Source organism: Petaurus breviceps, unplaced genomic scaffold (assembly GCF_028583685.1).
Source record: "Petaurus breviceps papuanus isolate PSGF00001 unplaced genomic scaffold, PetGlider_PUasm1.0 98, whole genome shotgun sequence".
NCBI lineage: Eukaryota > Metazoa > Chordata > Mammalia > Diprotodontia > Petauridae > Petaurus > Petaurus breviceps.
Genome location: NW_027187460.1, coordinates 5,688,754 through 5,709,978, shown reverse-complemented (window position 1 = coordinate 5,709,978; position 21,225 = coordinate 5,688,754). Strand labels below are relative to the sequence as shown.

General features: G+C 35.5%; 1 protein-coding gene across 8 annotated transcripts in view; it reads right to left on the bottom strand.

The window, feature by feature from the left end:
* The window catches only part of PTK2 (protein tyrosine kinase 2), a 439,876-nt gene that overhangs the window by 205,931 nt on the left and 212,720 nt on the right, over positions 1-21,225 (bottom strand). For all 8 annotated transcript variants that reach the window (XM_069081220.1, XM_069081223.1, XM_069081221.1 and 5 more), the window contains one exon: positions 12,079-12,141. In XM_069081220.1, coding sequence (XP_068937321.1) covers positions 12,079-12,141 — 63 coding nt within the window. The remainder of the gene's footprint in view (positions 1-12,078; positions 12,142-21,225) is intronic.

The following is a 21,225-nucleotide window of genomic DNA, read 5'->3' as shown; positions in this document are numbered from 1 at the left end:
AAATCTGATGACTACAGTTTCGATGCTGACAGGATAAAACAAGTTGCCAGGAACACAGGATAAAGTTAGTAGCAAAGAGCTAGGGCCTAGTTATAACATCTGATTGACAGGATCACAAGGAAGAGAGAAGTTCAGTGGCACCATAAGACATATGTAGTGAGGAAAGGCTAGGGTACAAGAGGATATCAAAAGCATAAATAGCTCACTCAGAAAGGGCTATCATTGGCAGATTAAGACTCCCCCAGCAAAGGACAGGACCTGTAGGAAGTACTCAAGTGTGTGTAGGAATGAAAAATAGATGGAGTGGAAGCAGTGATTTCAGGAAAAAAGCTTTAAGAGTGGAAAGAGAGGAAAGCTTACCATGGAAATAGCTTAAGCAGAACTGATGTCAATGTTTGGAAAAAGTTCAGGTAGAAGTATATTGATGATAAGAGGATTCCAGTGAAATATTGCTCAGAGAGAAAGTGATGTCAATGAGACAAAAGGCTCTAAATAACAGAGCAATAGGGGCACTGACATTCTTTTTAAGTCTGGGAGTTGCTACTGTGTAAAGTAAGAAAAGCCTCTCTACTTCTAAACAGAAGTTCTTTCTTCTACTAATCTCAAAGATCCTTTCTCTACCCAATCTTCTAAAAGATAAATTGCTCTAGGTTACAGTCAGACATGCCCTCTGATCATTCCCATTGCAGTATGTGTGTGTGTGTGTGTGTGTGTGTGTGTTTGAGGGTGGGGTCCACAGGCTACATTTTTATACTTCTTTAACTCAAAAGGGGAAAATATCTTAAAACACCAATGACTTTATTTGAAGCCAAGTATTTGTGTTTTACTTTCTCAGCATTTTTCTGTGACCAATCCCAAGTCATTTCTATCTTTCACAAACTTAAGTAAATGTAATCCTGAGGCTTCTTTCTATACACTATCACAGTTTCCTATTTTATTTCTCTCTCTCATATTCTTTGGCTATTTAAACTCTTTCTCATCCTTTCTAGTTTTTAGCCAAAAATGTCTTTCAAAGTCATACTATTGATGTGATTCTTTACATATTGGGTTAAAGAAATGAGAACTCCCCTCTCTTATCTTAATATGGAATATCAATAACTACTGTTAATATGGTTGTTAAACCAAGTTAATAAAATCTAAGAAAAGATCTCTATGAAATTCTCCCCAAGATTTGCAAGTGTATATACATATGAGGGATTTTCCATTATTGAAAGAGGAATAGTATAGTAGGAAAAAACAAACAAACTTGATTTAGTGTCAGAGCACTTAGGTTCAAACTCTGATTGTGTTCCTCACCAGCATGGTCTAAGTAGAAAGAAGATTCCATTTGGCACAGAGAACATGAGTTTGAATCCAAGCTTCATCACTTACTTTCTTGGGTGACCTTAGGCAATTCAACCTCCCAGAGCCTATTTCTTCATCTGTAAAATGAGGGGGTTGGACTAAATGATTTCTAAGTCCCTTCTACCTTTAAATCTGTGACGCTATAACCATATACATGTATGACTTTGGGAAAGTCTTTAATTGTTAGCAGAAAAAAAATACAAGTTCCTCAGTCTAAAATTCAAGACCCTTCACAATTTGGTAGTAACTTCCCTTGGGAGTTTTATCTTATATATTTGTGTTGTTTGTATGTGTGTATGCATAACGATGTGTAGACATGTAAATGTATATATGTATACACATTCATACACATAGACTATTCACCTTTCACTAGACATCTTTTATTCTCTCTCCTTCGTGACTCTGCAAACTGTTTTTATCTGCTACTCTTCCACTCAAACTCAGAAACCACAGTCTTTGCCAGCTAAAATAATAACAGCAACCCTTCAAGACCCATTTCACACCTTATCTCCTCCAATAATATTGCCATTCATGAAAATACTTCCCTCTTGCATCCTCAGACAGCACCTTATATCTCAGCAAGGTCCAGGAAGATTAAATGATTTCCCTTCCTTTTCTAATTTCAAAGTGAAATTTTTAAGGGCACATTTCTTGGGAAAACTTTCCTCTGCCTTAAGACTTGGCTCTCAGTAAAATTAGAGCTTGCTGGTAAGAGAGGAAGCAGGCATTTAAGTTTTCACTAAAGTACAGGACTGGGGCAATGTAGAGGGAGTTATAAGAAGGTAAATTTGGGGACCCAAATAAAAATTCCTACCAATCAGAACTGATCAATAAAGGAACTTGCTGCTTTGGAAAGCAGCATACTTCATGTTACTACCAGTGTTAAATCAGAGGTTGAATAACCCTTTTAATAAAAGTTTACATTGACATGATTCCTAAATTAGGAAGGTGGATATATTAATACTATTTTCTAAAATAGTATTTTTCAAGAAAGTATCTTTCAAGAAAGATACTATGGATTATATTTAAGTATGAATTATTTGTATATATGCTTATGTAAAAGTAAATTTCATGAGAGCAGAAATTGTGCAATTACACATATTTGTAGAGAGCAAACATTTACTGTCTGTTGAATGAATGAATAGATGAATGAATTTTAAACCTGGCTTTTCAGCTGTATTGTTAGTAGGGAAGATGTAACACTAAACCAAGACAAAACTTTTCAAAGAATATTTAATCATCCAATGAATTAACTTGTGATATAAAGCAACTCAATGAAGAAATGATCAAAATATTAAAAAATTAGGGTTTCATAATGTAACTTCAAAAGTTAAAAGGAATAAATTTAAAGCAATCTTCTTTTTACAATCTGAAAATGCCATGATATTGACTAGTAAACTAATTTAATTGCTGTATTAAGTTAATTTTGGTTTCTTTCTCCATCAGTTCTCCTAAGGAGTTCAATCTTTAAAGACTAACAACAAAAGATCCTGAATGATCTGCTCTCATTTGGAAATTGGCCTTCCATCCCAGTGCCTCAACATCACAATTCCCAAAACTGCAATTGATGTGTCTGCGTTATTTTTAGCCTAAGAGTTCTATAACACTGTATATTCTCCTCAAGGAATAAAGCCCTGAAACTCATATCCCGAAGGTATAATTCTGCTTTACCTATACAGAAAGCACAGAGAGATCTTGCTTAAGTTGAGAAGATATGAGAGGATAAAATCAAGTTATTGTTTATCACTTAATTTATGCTTAGAATCTCAGTTTTCTCGTATGTGAAGTAGAGATAACATTTGTTCTGTTTACCTCAATAAGATAATGCACTTGAATGAAACTTCAAACTATAAACAGTAATAATATATATAAGGGATCATGACTATTTTGTAAATATAAAATCTTATAACTGGAAAGAATTAAAAGGACATCAAAACCTACAAAAACCTGAAGAGGTATCTTTTTACCACAGAGGTTTCAAAACAGGCAGTGGTAGCTGAACCAGATTAAAATTTATCTGGGAAATATTTAACAGAATGAACAAACAAATAAGTAAGGAAATAAACAAAAACAACAATGTTAATATGTAGTTTTCTAAAACAACATGTGACCTGCAGGGATCCTTATCTATGGTTTTCTGAGTTTGATAACACTGTTTTACAACAGTCAATCAACTGTTCCTGATAAATGGTATTTATCTTCTACTTAGAAGAAAATAATAATACCTATCAGGGGTGTTGTAAAGATAAATCAGATAATATAAGTTAAGCAGTTCATAAGCTGTAACATACTAAATGCTAGATATCACTAACTATTATTATTAGATCTCCAGTGATATGCAATCCAATTCTTCAATAGTTCAGGGATCTGTGGTTCTATCACAGTAGGTATTCCATTCACTGATACTGACCTCAATTCTTATAGAAAATGTTTGAGGGTTGCTGTGTATGAAGACTTCATTACTTATAGGCAACCTAATGATGAGTTTCTTTGAAATTAGATAGATTGATCTTTGGACCAAGCACAAAGTCTGTATTGGCAGAATTAGAATAAAAATTTTTATTATTTGATATAAGTGATAGCTTGGCTCCCCTGGAACAAGAGGTTCTTTGAGAATCTAGCATTACAGGGGCTGCTAGGTGGCACAGTGAATAGAGCACCGGCCCTGAAGTCAGGAGAACCTGAGTTCAAATTCGGCCTCAGACACTTAACACAAAAAACTAGCCATGTGACCTTGGGCAAGTCACTGAACCCCAACTGCCCTACCTTCCCCCCTCCAAAAAGCCAAGAGAGACAGACACAGACACAGACACAGATACAAACAGAGAGAGAGAGAGGGAGAGAGAGAGAGGGGGAGAGAGAGAGAGAGAGAGAGAGAGAGAGAGAGAGAGAGAGAGAGAGAGAGAGAGTCTAGCATCATCTTAATAACGTAACAATGCATCAAAACTAAATCTTAGTGGATGGAGAAACTCACTACCCAAGTATTAATATTCCAAGTACTTATAAAGAAAGTATTTAGGGTTAGAAAGTGTTTCTCATTTCTTTGCCCAACACATTACCTATTTATCATTTATCATTTATCATCACAGATTTTAAATTTAAGAAAGTATGTAGATAGTAAAGCTAAAGTGTCTCTGTTCCATTAGTCTGCGAGTTATGATAATTTTTTTTTCCAATTTGCCAATTGTATCTCAGGGGTCATAAGAATTCACAATAATATTAAAAATATACTACCATTTGCACATGTATAAACTATGTCTGATTGCTTACCATCTCAGGAAGGAGAGAGGAGAGGGAGGGACAGAATTTGGAACTCAAAACTTATTAAAAATGCTAAAAAATTTTAAAAATATATGATCATATGGTCAAAGAAGTAAACAATCTTGAATTAAGTGAATCAGCAACAAATATTACTACAATTAAATGCACAGTCATTATCAATTTGAAGATATTAAAATATACATTTAGCACTTTGTGTAATTCATATTACATTCATCCATTTAACATTCATTTAATAAGCATTTATTAATCACTTTCTATCTACCTATCCCTGTGCCAGATGCTGGGGATACAAAGACAAAAGCAAAAACCCTGGTCTACTGGGGCTTACACCCAAAGAAGACAGCACTTTCATGTGCAAATATTTACAAAACAGATACAAAATGAGTAAACTTTATAATAATTTGTATGCATGCCTTATCTCCCTTATTTGATTATAAATTCCTTGAGAATGGACTGTCTTAAATAGTAGGCACTCAAAAACAATTTTTTTAATTAAGTAATATGCGTACAACACTTTTCAAAGTGTTCCAAGTTTGAAGTGGTGAGGTAGTATAGGAAGGGCAATAGCTATAAACAAGAGAAATGAATTAGAATGTTGGCTTACTGATGAATAAGGTCAATGCCTTGTAGTATTTGACATTATCAATCATTTTGTCTTCCTGGATATTCTCCTCTCTGGATTTTTGCAACACTGTTCTCTTTCAGTTCTCTTATCTTGGAAAGTGCCCTATTGATCTTCTTTGCTGGATCATCAACCCCATTCTTTCCACTTAATTCTTCCTATATCCAAAAGCTCTACTCATTTGCCTCTTTACACTGTCTCTCAGTGACCTGATGAGCTCATACATGGGTTCCATTGCTATCTCTTCATAGTAGATAACTCCCAGATTTAAGTATCTAGGTCTCCTGTCTCCTATTATCAACTAGCAAATTATGAATTAGGTGAACTAGATTCCTTTATACATTTCATATTCAATATGTCCAAAATAGAACTTATTATCTGTCCCCTGCCCCCAAACCAACCCTGTTCCAAATTTACCTAATTCTTTTGAAGGAACCATTATACTTCTAGCCACGCAGGTTAGCAGCCTTGGAGGCATCTTTGATTCCTCATTTCTCTTCACGTCCAAATACACAATTAATGGCCATGTCTCATCACTGTTATTGGTACAATCCCTTGCATCTCTTATACAACCAAAACCCTACTTCAGGCCCTCATCGTCTCCCACCTGAGCAGCACTAAATGTGTTTCTGACCTCAAACTGATTCTCTTTCCAGTCTATCCTCCACACAACTGACAGAGTGATATTTCATAAAACAGTTTTAACTCTTATCACTCTTGTTCATTCATTTCAGTGGGCTTCCTGTGATCTTTAGAATCAATAAAAATTTCTTTCTGGCATCTGAAACTCTTTACAAACTAGTCCCAACCTATCCTCCTAACTTCATTTATATTTTACTCTCTTTCCCACACTATGTGGCTCAAATTGGCCTATTTTCTGCATTGTGTAAAAATATATTGACAGTTAAATGGAAGACACAATGGAGTAAGGAAAGATTTGAGGTAGGGAGACCAACCAACCAGGAGATTATGGCAATAGCTGAAGTTAAGAGGTAATGAGGAACTGTATCTGGTTGGTGGGACATATATAATGAGGTGAAGGTAAAGATCAAGAGACTTGGAAATAAATTCGATATTTAGGGTGAGTTTAAGTGAGTATTTGAGAATTATAATGCCAATGGATGGGAAGATAGTGGTGCTTTGAAAGAGAAGTCTGAAATTATAACATAAATGAACCCTTTGGCATTTTGATTCTAATAGTAATACTTATATGGAAATGGTGATAGATGCTAATATTCCCATTTGTCTTCATTTTCTTTTTAATTCTCCCTTAAACTACCCACATCCCTGTAATTTCTGGATTAACTCAAAATAAGTGCAAATTTGAAAATAATTTCTGACCCTCACTCTGGGAGTGGATTAGAACTGAAGAGTTATATTAACCTACCAATGATTTTTGGATTTCATACAGCTCCCCCATGTTATCCCTTCAAAGACTACTTTAAGTAAATTATATCCATGGTTTCAATAGTCTTACAATGTGTCTCATAGTTATTATGGGGCAGCTGGTAGCACAGTGGATAGAGTGCGGGGCCTGGGAGTCAGAAAGACTCAACTTCCCATGTTCAAATCTGGCCTCAGACACTATGTCCAAGTTGCAAGTCCCTTAAACCTCTTTCCTCAGTTTTTTTCATCTGTAAAATGAGCTAGAGAAGTATATGACAAGCCACTTCAATATTTTTGTCAAGAAAACCCCAAATGGGGTCACAAAGAGTCAAACACAACTGAAAAGTGACTGAACAACAACATAATTATTATCCTATTTTCTGATTTAACTATTATTATTTTTTAAAAAGACCACAGTTGTCCATACTGACTATCTATGTCACCTTGTGAAATTCATTTAATTATGTTCCATAAGACTAAAGGTTATAAAAAAATTGGAATAATAAGATCTATAAAACTACTACAAATGGTTATTGTTAGGATTAAATAAGGTAATAGATATACATTGTAAATATACTCTATAAAAGTGAACTATTATTATTATACTATAATAATTATGAAAGACTGTGTTAAATTTAGAAAATCACTTGCTTCCCTTCTTCCTACACTTATCATTCTTTTCCTTCTTTTAATCGATAAATTATTCTATATATTCCCATACTTTCAAAAGTCTTTCCTTGCTGCTAAAAGAAAAAAAATATATATTACCAGCAGATATCTCTTATGGGGAGTTTCTTCCTTTGTCTCCTCTAGATGAATTCTATTCATAGTACACTTGGCTTTCTTTTCCCATTTCATTCCCCAAATGTATAACCTATATTTTCTGACACTGAATTTAATTTGTCAATTATCTGCTTGTTTTCTTATCTTGGCATCACATACAGATTTGGTTGGATGCCATTCAAATCATTTCACTTTCCAAATCAGTGAAACAGGATAGGCGTCTAAAGTGAGCCCTAGAGGACTATCAAATTTGTTATTCTCTCTACAAGAAGATTTGTTGCCATTTACTAAAACTCTGCCAGCCAATTCATAATCCAGGTCATTAACCTAACACTGCTTTTTGGATTTCACACAGCAATTCCCTATGTGATCCCTTCAAAGACTACTTTAAGAAAATTACATCCATGGGTTTCTTAGCCTTACAGTGTCCCTCATATTTATTATCCTATTTTCTGATTTGACTGTTACTGATTTCATGTCAGATAATCCACAATTTCTTTTCTCATTTTTTTTCAACTTAATAAACATAGGAATATTTGTTCTTTTTCTTTGAAAGTTTATTGTTTCTACTAAGTGTTCTAACTGGGTATATCCTTTGTTGGTTTCTCTGATTATACTTATCTATATACTTGAAGAAGAAAGAAAGGTCTAAAAACTTTAGAGGCTTCTAGGATTCCAATAAAAACTGAACATATTTCTAGTATCAATAAACATGTGAAGAGTCTATTTCAGACTGAATGATGAGATTAATTTCCCTACTACATTGTGGGTTCTTTGACTGTAAATAATATTGCCTTACCTAAGAGCCTAGCAGAGTACTTGGTCACTACAATACTAATTTTCACTATATATTATCATTATTATATGTGTATGTGAGACACAAACACAACACACAAAACATGTTGTCAGGATCAAGTCAGATCATCAATATGTTTTGTAAGAGTATTATTACTACTGATACTACTAATAATAGGTCAAACTATAGACAAAACAGGATGATTTGCAGTGACATTGAGCATTATATAGTAGATTAAGTGACAGCATCAGAGTCAAATACTTGGGTTTAAGTTATGCTACTAAGGCATACTAGTTGTGTGACCATAGGTAAAGCCACAAGGTTATAGATGAATTGCTGATCCACATCAGAGGATGGAATTGCCATAAAAGGATTATACACACTGGCCTTCTCACACTACTCCCTTTCATACATTCTATATTCCAAACATAGTGATCTATTTCCTGTTCCTAGAATAAGGCATTCCCATTTCCCTCTCCATTGGCTGTATCCTATGCTTGAAATGTTTACCCTCCTCAACTCTGCCTCTCAATACTTCTGACACCTTTGAGCCTCAGTGTAAATGTGACCTTCTCTGCTGGAAAATCAGGAGGCCTTTTTGGATTGCCCCAGATGCTAGTGGTCATTCTCCCTACAGTTACCATTTATCTATTCTGTATATACTTTGTATTTATCTATTTGTGTACATACTATTTTCACCCTTAAAATATTTGTTCCTTAAGGACAGGAATTGTTTTTATTTTTATTTGTATCCTCAGAGTTTAGCATAGCACCTCATCCAGAGTAAATGTTTAACAAATGCTTGTTGGATTAATTGGTAAAAGGAGGAAGTAAGATTTCAGTTAGGCTCTAAAGGATAGAAAGAAATTCAAAATGTGTGTGTGTGGGGGGTGGGGGGGTGGGAAGAAGGGAACAGTAAACATTTCAAATGTAGAGAACACCCTGAAGAAAAGAACAGAAGAAAGAGAATGTAAGAGTATAATATTGGGAGGAATGAGAATAGTTAATTATGGCTGAAGAACAGAGTGCCTACAAGAGAGCATTAAGAAGGTAAGGCCAGAAAGCAAGGTTTCAACAGACTTGGGGGAAGGATGGAGGAGGGCTTTATACTCCAAGTAAAGAACCCTGAACTTTACTTTGTAGGCAACAGAAACCACTCAAGATTTTTTAAGGAGTGATGTGGCAAAGTCTTTGCATATGGAAGATTAATGCTGAAGCAGATGAACTGAATTGAGCAGAAAGACCTAGAGAAATATAAGTTTATTTCAACAGTCCAGGTGGGAGATAATGATGGCATGTACTAAAGTATTGGTAAAATGGGAACTGAGAAGAGGGTACAGACGGTAAAGACAACAAACAGAAATGGATCCCTGAAGCCTCATATTGACTTAGAAACTAAAAATTAACATTATCTATTACTATTGATTTTGTTAAACATTTCTCAATTACATTTCAATCTGATTGCTACCTCTACTCTATTCCAAAGTTAGGACAATACTGGAGTCTGTTTTGCCTAAGAGTGAATAATAGTTTTTATGTTTTTTTAAATAGGGTCAAAGGGTCAAATCTAGTTCTCTGCCTGTTTTTGTATTGCCCATGGTGGAGCTAATAAGATAAAATAATTTTTAAATAAAAATAATTCTTAGCTGGTACTGTCTTCCCTGAAGCTAAGAATGACTATTCTTACCTCACATGCCCATATCAAAACTAATTGTGAACCAAATGTCATAGTTTGCTGATTCTTGCTCTAATCTTTCACATACCACCTGTACATCTCATATACTTCTGCTAAATTCACCAACTTAATGTAAAGATCTGTCCTATTCACTCTCCTGTTCAAAATCCTTAAATGGGTCCCTATTACCTAGTAAAGAGACTTAAGACTATTTGTGAACCAAGGTTTTTTAACGTTCTGGATCCAACTTACCTTTTTAGCCTTATCTTCCCTTTGTACCATATTTATACTGCAGCTACATGAGTCTATTCACCATTCACCAAATATAGTACATACTTTCCCACCTCAATGTCTTTAATTATGCCATTCTCTATGATTAGAATGTTAATTTGTTGTTTATTCATTCAGTCATATCTGACTCTTTGTGACCCCATGAACCATAGCATTCCAGGTCCCTCTTTCCTCCACTGTCATTGCTTAACTTATAACTCTAAAATTCTACCCATTTTTCTAGCATCATCTCAAATCACTCTCCCTAAATGAATCTTCCCTTTTCCCAATTTTATACACCCAAGCTCCATGTGATCTATCACTCCCCTGAACTCCATTACACTTCTTTTATGCACTTATTACATAGGTAATTTTACATTTTAATTATTTCTGTACCTATCTTCACTTCCCTATTAAATAGTAAACCTCCTTAAAGGAATGGACTACATCTTTTAACTTTTTCATCTATGTATCTGTTTCATTGTCTAGTATGTTTCTTTGAATACAGTGGGTGATTAATATAAATTTCTTGAAGGATGCACATTACACTTTTATCGGGGAAGGGCCAGTGAATACTTTGCAGCTCAAAACCTATAATGATGACACAAAAGTTCAGTCTTCTCAAGAAAATGAATGATTATTATTGTCATTTAATTGACTATATTATTTTATATCTGGTCTAATTTCCTTTGGTCCTAACTTAGTTTCTTTTAGGAATTCAACTTGGAATCCTGTGGTTATTTCAATGGTCACAATTGATAACTTTGTGGCTATATGAACACAGGAGCTAAAGGCCTAAGACATTACTTCCGGCGTAAAATAAATTGAGTAACTTATACCCCCCCAAAGCATATTCGTTCCTCATTTGAGGCTTTCACCTAAAGGATACTTTATACTAATTTAAAAGAGAATTTCATTCCAACTAGGACTGCTATAATTACTCTGAATTCTAATTGCTTAAGAATTTAATAGAAAATAATTTCTCGTGTTCAAATTGTGCACATTTTTATCTCACATAGCTCAAATAATCACATATTACCTCAAATGAGACAAAATATGGAAAATACTCTGCAAATAACAAAGTTCTATAAGATCTGAGCTATTATTATTATTATTTTATTTTCCCCCTACAAAAACACATGCTCTAAATGGTATAGTCCCTAAGCCTTTGGAGAATTAGTGCAGTAGGGCTGACCCAGCTTACTGTTTCTATATAAAAGGCAAAGCTATTTAAGTACTTTAATTCTGCAAAGTATTACTTAACCTTTGGTTTGACTTTTAATATACTTCAAGGACTTAAGCACTCATGACTAAGAAATGAGTAAAGTTAGCATTGAGGTAGTGTTCCACAACAGCTAACATAAACAAAATTAAACTTTAACATGGTAAAGTAAATATCAATTGTCTCTTTCAGGATTCACCATCATATGGATGAAACACAGAGCTTCTCACATCTTCTGTTCAAATTGGGATGATTCCCACTTAATTTATTTTAATGACATAATTAGGTAAATATCAATTTGCATATCAGGAAGCATTCTCATTCTATCATACAACAGACAAATTCTGCTTTTTACTGGAAGAACATGCTTATAGAAAAACTTAAACCAGATAAATAATAACCTAAGATAGAACTGATTATATATAGAGGGTCTTAATGTATTCAAGTAGCTGTTATATTTGAAGGACTCAGCCCATTGATTCCAGGAGTTAAAATGTAAAATAAATTACTGTAAAATTAGTGAATTCTTATCACTTCAATATATTTAAGAGCCTTCAACTATATTACAAATTCACACTGAATTGTAATTCAAATCAAAGCAAAACTTCAAAATTATCAGAAATTGTAATATGAACAAATGCCTTTCTTACTACATTGATCTGATTCTTCTAGGAAAAGAGTAGATATGAAATACTTACTCTAATACTTCATAGTTAGATTTCTTCTCTAGGGCATTGCCTCTCATCTCCCAGTATGATCTCCTAAAATCACAAAAAATAGATTTACAAAGAATTGTTAGTAGAGAAAACAGTCAAAGCACATTATAATGAAGTACTTCTTGGATTCTAACATTTTTGTGAGTTCTGAATAAAGTTGTGAATTAAAATTTTGCTTAATTACTGTGCTTTTTCACTATGAATAAACTTGAAGGCCAATATTATAAAAACAATTTATTAAGAGTAACAAACATAATATCAACTGAGAAACAAATTTGGTTATAATTACTTCAAAAATGAGTCAATTCCTCCCAAAGGGTAGGGACAGAAGTGCAGCAGACTAGCTACTGCAACACTGCTGCATAGGTACTAATTTACTCTGTATAGGCCATGCAAAATCCTGAGGTCTGTTATGGGTTATCACAGGTTCACCCACTTGGAAAAGGGCTATAGTGTATCTAATTAAATAGATGGTCAACACAGATGACAAAGGTTCTCTTATAAGGCCCCCTTTAAAAAAGGGAGTAGGTGTACCTTGCAATATATTCTTCATTATTATATTACATTATGACAAGTTAGACATAGAGTTTCTATGTCACTTTGGCAGTTATTGTTTAGACATTGTGACATAGAGCTTGCAAGTTTTACTGGCAACCAGGTCTTTCAAAAGTAAAACTTGCCCTTAAACTCATTTAGAGTTATCCACTAGAAGATTACTATTTTAAAAAAAACTCTGTGAACAGGGTATTTACAAAGGAATATTATGGCTTACTCAGTCTGCTCTTTGTTTAGAAAAGAAAGCACAGGGACAGCGAGGTGGTGCAGTGAATACAGCACTGGCCCTGGAGTCAGGAGGACCTGAGTTCAAATCTTGAATCAGACACTTAATACACTTACTAGCCATGTGAATTTGGGCAAGTCACTTAATCCCAATTGCCCTTCAAAAAACAAAAGAAAAAATAGCACAAAAAATTATCATGATGCAAAAAGTCATGTGAAATATTTCAGCTATAAATTATAATCAAATTGTTCTTCCTTGAAAATTGTCCACCATAATATAAATAACATGTATTTTTAAAAAATGTTGAATTTTATTCCAGGCCCACGTAAAAGGTAAAACACTGGAAATAATGGACTAGAAGGAATGTTGAATGGTATGTCAATCCACCCTCCTTTATGTGTCACCTTGTTTGACTTTTTCATTCAAGGTACAGATAGCTGAAAGAAATACCTTGAAATTTCATTTTGGGGGAAAAAATAATTTATGGGCATATAAATATCCCTAAACTATGGCAATGCTATTTAATTTGGATGAGACTGGAAGTCAGCCATTCAGTTAGTGAGCATTAAGTGCTTAATACATGCACTGTGCAAAGCTCTGTGTATACAATGACAAAACCACAATATTTTCTGACCTCAATAAGCTTTCACTGTAATGGGGGAGACAACATGTAAACACCTCAGTATATATTAGATACTACAAAGTAGAAGGAAGATAATTTGAAAGTAGAAGGCATTAGCAACTACAGTTACCCAAAAGTCCTCTTGCATTGTGTGGAATTTGAACTGAGTTTTCAAGAAAGCCAAAAAAAAAAAAGGTGAAGATGGGCAGCAGGAGAGGAGGGGCACAGAGCATTTTAGGCATGGGAGAACAGCCAGTGCAAAGGAATGGAATCTGTAGATAGAGTTAGAAGAGTCCTGCTTAAGGAATTTCAAGTAGGGGGAGGCAGAGAGGTAATAAGAACCTATTTACTTGCCAGGAACTGTGCACTAAGTGCTTTATAAACATTATCTCATTTGAACTTCACAACAATCCTGGGAGGTAGGTGCTGTTATCATCTCTGTTTTATAGTTGAGAAAACTAAAGTGAAGAGAGGCTGAATGATTTGCCCAAGGTCCCAGAGCTAGTAAGTATCTGAGACTAGATTTGAATTCAGGTACTCCTGACTCCAAGCCCAGCACTCTAGTCACTGTGCTACCTTCCTGCCTCAAAAGTAGGCCTTTTATGAGCTGTCTTCCCCCATTAGAATATAAACACTTAATACTCATTGCCTCAGTGTGGACTGATGTATCATAGAGTATGTGGGAAAGTGCAAGATGTAAGACTAGAAATATAAGAAGGGAGCAGGCTATAAAGGGCTTTAAATGCTAAACAGGGAACTTTACGCTAAATCTGGAGGTAATAGGGAGTCAGTCACTGGAGCTCAGTGAATAAGGAAATGTGACGTACTGAGAACTGAACTTTAGAAAAATTGGTTTGGCAGTTGAGTGGAAGATAGATAAATGAGGCAGGGAGAATAATCAAAGGCTATTGTAGCAGTCTAGGGAAAAGCCCTGAAACTAGGAATTAGAAAGGGATTGTATGTAAGGGATAGGGTAGGAGAAATGACAAGATTTGGCAATGGATTTGATGTGTTAGGCTGATGAGAATGAGGATTTGAAGGTGACATCAAGATTGCAAGATTGGGTAACTAGTAGCAAGGTGGTGCCCTTGAGAGTGATAGGGAAGTTTGGAAGAAGGGAATGGGGGAAGGGAGGTGGCAGATGATGAATTCTGTTTTAGGCATGTTGAGTTTAGGTTGCCTATGGAACATCCAGTTCAAGCTGTCCAAGAGGCAATTAGAGATACATGACTAACTCATTTTAGGAGAAAAGAATATGGCTGGATACATCTGTAAATCATAAAGATAACTGAAAGCATGGAAGCCGGTAAGATCAACAACTGAGATATTACAGAGAAAAAAAAAAGAAAGGAGTCTAGAACAGATCCACTGGGGAGACCTATAGTTAGTGGGCACAACACAGATGAAGATCCAGCAGAAGAGACTGAAAAGGAACAGTCATACAGACAGGAGAAGTAGTAGGAGAGAACAGTGTCACAAAAAATTAGAGAAGAGAGTATCTGGGAGAAGGTTGGAGTGTTAAGTGAAAGTTTGAATGAGAAGTTCCATATTTAGGTTAAAATAAAATTACAGAATGTATGCAATAAAGCTGTGAATTTGCAGACAGTAATTCTTATGAACAAAACACATGCTTTTGTGACTATGGGGTTGATTCATAGAGTGATTTGACTATTAGGAGAAAAAAAGCCCTTTTATGTTAAAGGTTTCATTAAGAAGGATTAAGTATGAGACAGTGAAGAGAACAGTGTATAGAACCTTGGACTTGGAACCAGAAGACCTGAGTTCACATACAGTCTTAGACATCTGCTAGCTGTGTAACCCTGGATAAGTCCCTTAATTGCTATGTGCCTCATCTGTAAAATGGGCACAATACAGCAAAGTTCTGATCAATATAAAGAACGAATCTGAAGAAGTGGATGCACATATTTAAATTCATACTATTCACAGTTAAAATTATATAAAATATGGTAACTGGTTCTAGTCTACCTGAAACGTGCAGTGAAAATTTGAACAATGTGACCACCTCACAAGATTCTGGGACCTACCTTAAAAGTACCTAACTCCTTGGGCTGTAGATAATATTTATAAAGTGCTTTTCAAACCTTAAAGCTACTATCATTACTTCTACTTGTATCACTGCCACTATCACAACAAAACAGGTGATAGTCCCAGTGAACTGTGAGTCAGACCACACCAGGAGCATTATGTGCAATTCTTGACACATTTAAACAAGACAAAGAATGACTGGGAGAGTGAATGGAAATGAAAATATCAAATGGAAAAATGGGCACTGGAAATGAGGATAATAACCAGAACAGAAGCAAGGAAAAGGGAAAGTGACAATTATCTTCAACTGGACTCCTGCCATGTAGAAGAGGAGATAGCAAACTTATTTCATGCAGGTCCAAAAGGCAAAATTAAGACAACTAATTTGAATCAGAGTATTTCAGCATCAGAAATTGATCACCACCTAGTCCAACTCAATACCCAGGAGAAAAATACCCTCACCAATAACCTGACCAGTATTCATTCCACCCTTATGCCCACCAAAGCAGCCCATTCCACTTTTGGAAAGCTCTAATGGTCTGTGAAGTTGCTTTTTTTTTTTTTTTGCCTTTTTTGGAGGGCAATTGGGGTTAAGTAACTTGCCCAAGGTTCCATGGCTAGTTTGTGTGTGTGTGTGTGTGTGTGTGTGTGTGTATGTGTGTGTGTTAAATGTCTGAGGCTGGAACTGAACTCAGATCCTCCTGACTTTGGGGCCAACGCTTTACTCACTGTGCCACCTAGCCACCCCCTGTGTAGTTCTTTCTTACATCAAACATAAATTTGTCTGTCTATTGGCAACTTCCACCCATTACTCCTAGTTCTGCGGGGCCCAAGTAAAACCAGTTTAATCCTTCTTCTATATATGCCTTTGAAATACATACAGTCAGTTATCATTTTCCCCTAAACTCTCTATTCTCTAGCCTAATCATTTTCCTTTAATTGATCTCCATTCAGTGTCATAGGATCAAAGATCTACAGGACTGGGAAGAACCTCAGAGTCCATCGCTTAAGGGCATAGGTGGCATTTGGCCCAAGTGTTTTTCCCACTGTACCCGGCTTCCTCCAAATGACATGTTTTCTATCTTTGCTGTCCTTTTAATAACACTCTACAATACATTAATAACCCTTCTAGAATGTAGGATTCAATTCAATTCTATAAGCATTTATTTAGCACTAACAATGTACTAGTCAATATACTGGCCTTTAGGGATAGAAAGGGGCAGCTAGGTAGCACAATAGAAAAAGTGCCAGGCCTGGAATCAGGAAGACTCATCTTCCTGAGTTTAAATCTGGCCGAAGATACTTATTAGCTGTGAGATCCTAGGCAAATCATTTAATCCTGCTTGCTTCAGTTTCCTCATTGGCAAAATGAGCTGGAGAATCTCTGCCAAGAAAATGCTAAATGGGGGTCACAAAGAGTTGAACACAAGTGAAAATAATTGAACAAAGGTTACAAATACAAAACAACAACAACAAAACAACTTTGCCCTCAAGCAAATTACAAACTTTTGAAGGAAAACAATATGCATGCAGGTAAAATACAAAATCCATGAAAATGTAAAACAAAATAAATTGAGGTAGGCCAGAAGAACACTTAACAACTCAGGGGATCAGGATAGGCTTCTCAGGGTTAGGGAGGTGGCACTTGAGGTGCACCTTGAACCAGGCAGTGATTATAATAAGTAGAGGTAAATAGGGAGAACAGGACTTTGGCAAGGTAGGAATATAAGACATGAAATGTGTATGAAGACAAGTAAGCAGGCTAGAATGTATACCTTCCGAGTCGGAAGTTAGTCTAGAACAGTTGAAGCCAGATTACAATGGGCTTTAAATACAAAATAGAAGAGTCCATATTTTATTTAGATTTGTATTCGTAAGGAGTGAGATGTCCTTATCAAAAATAGGAAAGATTAGGAAGAAGTGTGTTTGGTAGAGAAGCTGAATTCCATTTTGCACCTAACGAGTTTCAGAAGACTACAAGACAAGAAGGTGGATATTTCCAGAAGACAGTCTGGTGATGTAAGAATAGAGCTCTAGAGAGGGATGAGGGCTATATTTCAAAGGAACTTCCATAGAGAATTGAATAAAATATGCCAACATGTGGTCTTAACAGAAGAAAACCACGGGAATATAGCTGTCTTTTTCCTGGTCATTATGTCTCAATGTAACAAGGCTACATTAGAATTCCTGGTTGCCATTACACATCATTAAATGAGGCTGAATTTGAAATATCTCAAACTCTTAATTTTTTAAGTAAACTGAATTCATTTTGAAATTATGAAGTTTATTTTTTAATCCAAATATTAGGCTTTATATTTATATATTGTTCATTTACATATTATTCAATTTGGTCGAATATTTTAATAAATCAAGATTTGTTTTTTAATCCCTCCCAGATTGGTGTAAAAATTTTATAAACATGCTGCTTAGGGATTTATTTAAGTCTTTGATAAATATATTGAACAGCATAGATTCCTGAGGAACTCCACTGGAGAACTCTTTTCAAGCTGACTTGGAATGATCAGCAAGTACTCTTTTAGTTTGGCCATTCAACTAATCGATCAATAAACATTTATTAAGTGCCTACTATGTGCCAAGTAATGTGCAGAGCACTGGGGATACAAAAAAGAGGTAAAAGACAGTCCAGTTTCAAATCCGTCTAACTGTACTACTGTCTGGTCTATACCTTTATCTTAAAAAAAAAAAAAGCACAGGAGATTGTCAACTCTTTTGCTAAAAGTGAAACTGCAACTACCAGTTCAAAAGCACTGTTAAAAATGGAAGTAAAGTTAATCTAGTATGGCCTTGAGATGAAGTCTGTCTAATTATAAACATGTTTCCTTTTGTTAAATAATATGTTCTAGAATTTTGCCAGAAATCAAGGTCAAACTTACTACCTTCTACTTTCCAAACTCCATTCTCCTGTCTTTTTTGAAAATCTGGACATCATTTCCTTGCTTTCAATTCAGTGGCACTTCTGTACTTCATAATCTTCAAATAATGATAACAAATACTAAGCAATCAGTTTGTTCAATATCAGAGAATTTAGTTCATCTGTGCCACATGACCTTAACTTATCGAGGGCAACTCCAGCGCTCTCTTATTATCTCTTTCCTTACCATGGATATCAGTCCCCTATTTATTGTCCGTGAGTTATGTACTTTCCATTCCAAGGATCATTCCCCTTAGCAGAGAAAATAAGCAGAAGAATGGGGCGGCTAGGTGGTGCAGTGAGTAGAGCGTCGGCCCCAGAGTCAGGAGTACCTGAGTTCGGTTCTGGCCTCAGACACTCAACACCCCCACAAAAATACTAGCCGTGTAACCTTGGGCAAGTTACTTAACCCCAAAAAGAAAAAAAAAGCAGAAGAAACACCTAGTGTCTTTGCCTTCTCTTTGTTATCAGTTACAATCTCATTTATCCCAAGCAGAAATCTTATCGTCTTTGAGTCTTCTTTTCACAAAGACAGTTAAAAGAAACAGAAAACCATGTTCAGTTTCAGCTTTTCTTGTCAGCCTCACAGAATAAAACAAAAGTTTCCATATTCGTGTTACAGAATAAAAGAATAAAATCATCTGCCTTCTAAGCTTTAGCATGTCCCTCACTCTTTTTATGGGACTGTATCAAGCTCCTGAATTTGTTCCCTGAGACTTGCACTTGTACATATCACTTTTTAAAACTAAGGTGGTTAGTAAATTTCCCAGGCATTCATGTTGGTACCTTTAGATAATTCCACTTTTTTCTTTTTATAAGAACTATTTCACTTTTTATCATCTGAGTTTCATGCTTGAGAGCTTTCCATTTCCCCTAGGATGAATTCCTCTGAAGAATTTTAGTATATACAATCTGACTTATTTTTCCTATTTCCACTCTGAAATCTGCTTTCCCAAAACCTAGAGTGCCAGGTTGTAAGCTTCTCTCTGTCTCTGTCTCCCTTTATTACCTTTATCACAAACTCCAAGATGGAGCTGTCATTTCTTTACAAGGTTCCCATTATCTGATCTCAACCAGTTTCTCCTAACTTGGTGAGAATCAGATCTGGAAGAACAGTTTTCTTGGTCAGTTCTCCCACTTTTTAAAGAATAAAATCACCATAAAGCTATGTCAAGATGTTATTAGTTGCTCTGCTTTTGGCAGAGAGAGCTACAGCAGTTGTCACCATCACTGTATCATGCTTCTATGGCTAGATGGTTGATGTTTCAAAAATTCATCTATGTGCTCCTTCTAGCCAGAGGGTCTTGAGTATTTTCCAATGACAATATAACTTTTTGACATTCCACTGATCTTCACCAAATAATCTCCATCAGGAGCTAAACAGACCACAAGCTGTTTCCATTCCTGCCACCACAATCATTATTCAGGGAAAAACTCAAACGGAGAAGGATTGTGCCCTCCCTGTCACCACCAACTGCATCTACTAATACCAACAAGCAGGTAAGCCCCAAAAATATGAGGCTCATCCCACACCACCTACTCTACCTCTAGCCCACTGCTGAAGTCATTATCCAGGGAGTTAACCTTTATTGAGATGTGACTTGGTAACTCAGCAACTATAGCTAGTGAACATCCAGGAAAGAAAGTACTCAATGCCAACATCTTCGGCATTGTTTAAATGTCTGAACATTAAAAACAGATATGGTTGTATTAATGAAAATAACACTAAAGAAGATGTGTAGCCTTTGCGGCCTACAAACCAATGGGCCTTTCCAGCTGGCTTGCAGCTGGAACCTCCTAAATACACTGTTTCTCAACCTTTTAAAATTTGAGCTCCCTGTTTGCTGAGACCTTAATTTACTATTTATTTTACCAGTACATGGCACAATGTTTTGCAAAAGATAAGTACTTAAAAAGTGTTCATCCATTTATTTGTAAACTGTGGAAATACTTTCTGGGTTCTGAATAGCATTTGTGCCCACATGAATTACCATAAGTGGACAGTTGTCATTGACTTCGATAAATTCTACAGATACCTGACCTGGCAAAATAGTAGATCTCTTTATGGTTATCATATTGACAAAAGTCTATCCCAGCACCTAGCACTGACTCCCTACTACATACAGGAAAATCCTTGAACATTTACTACCTATGTGACACTGGGAAAGTCACTTCATTTGTGTGTGCATTAGCTTCCCCATCTACAGACTGAGGGGTTTAGATTCCATAACACCTAAGGTTCTATCCATTTCGAAATCTATAATCTTGACACAAGCCAGCTTTCCTCTATCTCTTAAAATCTTTTCTTCTTAAGGTAAACAATGAAGCACTTCAAAGGAATACTTCATTGCTTTTAATAACCTAAGATGTGTGGGAAGCATTCTATGAATTCTTAACCTTTTTTCTTCTCAGAGAGAAACCAGCTTGCATTTGTACACCAAAAGCAGTCATTTGGCAGTGATAGTAGTTCAAATATCTAACGTTACAGAAAAAATCTCCAAACACTCCACAGAAGTGAGATCATCATTCCAGGCAGTTCATGAAGAAATAATGGAGGAAAACTACATGAAATAAAATGTGGGCTCAAAATTTAAAAACAACAATAATAGCAACTTAAAAGAAAAGTTTTCTCCAAATGGAATGGAATGTTTTTGAAGGTTTAGTTTTGTACTACTGAAAGTGGTCGAGCAAATGAGATGACCATGTATTAGTGTTGTAGAAAGGGGTTCTTGTACAAGGTAAAAAGTT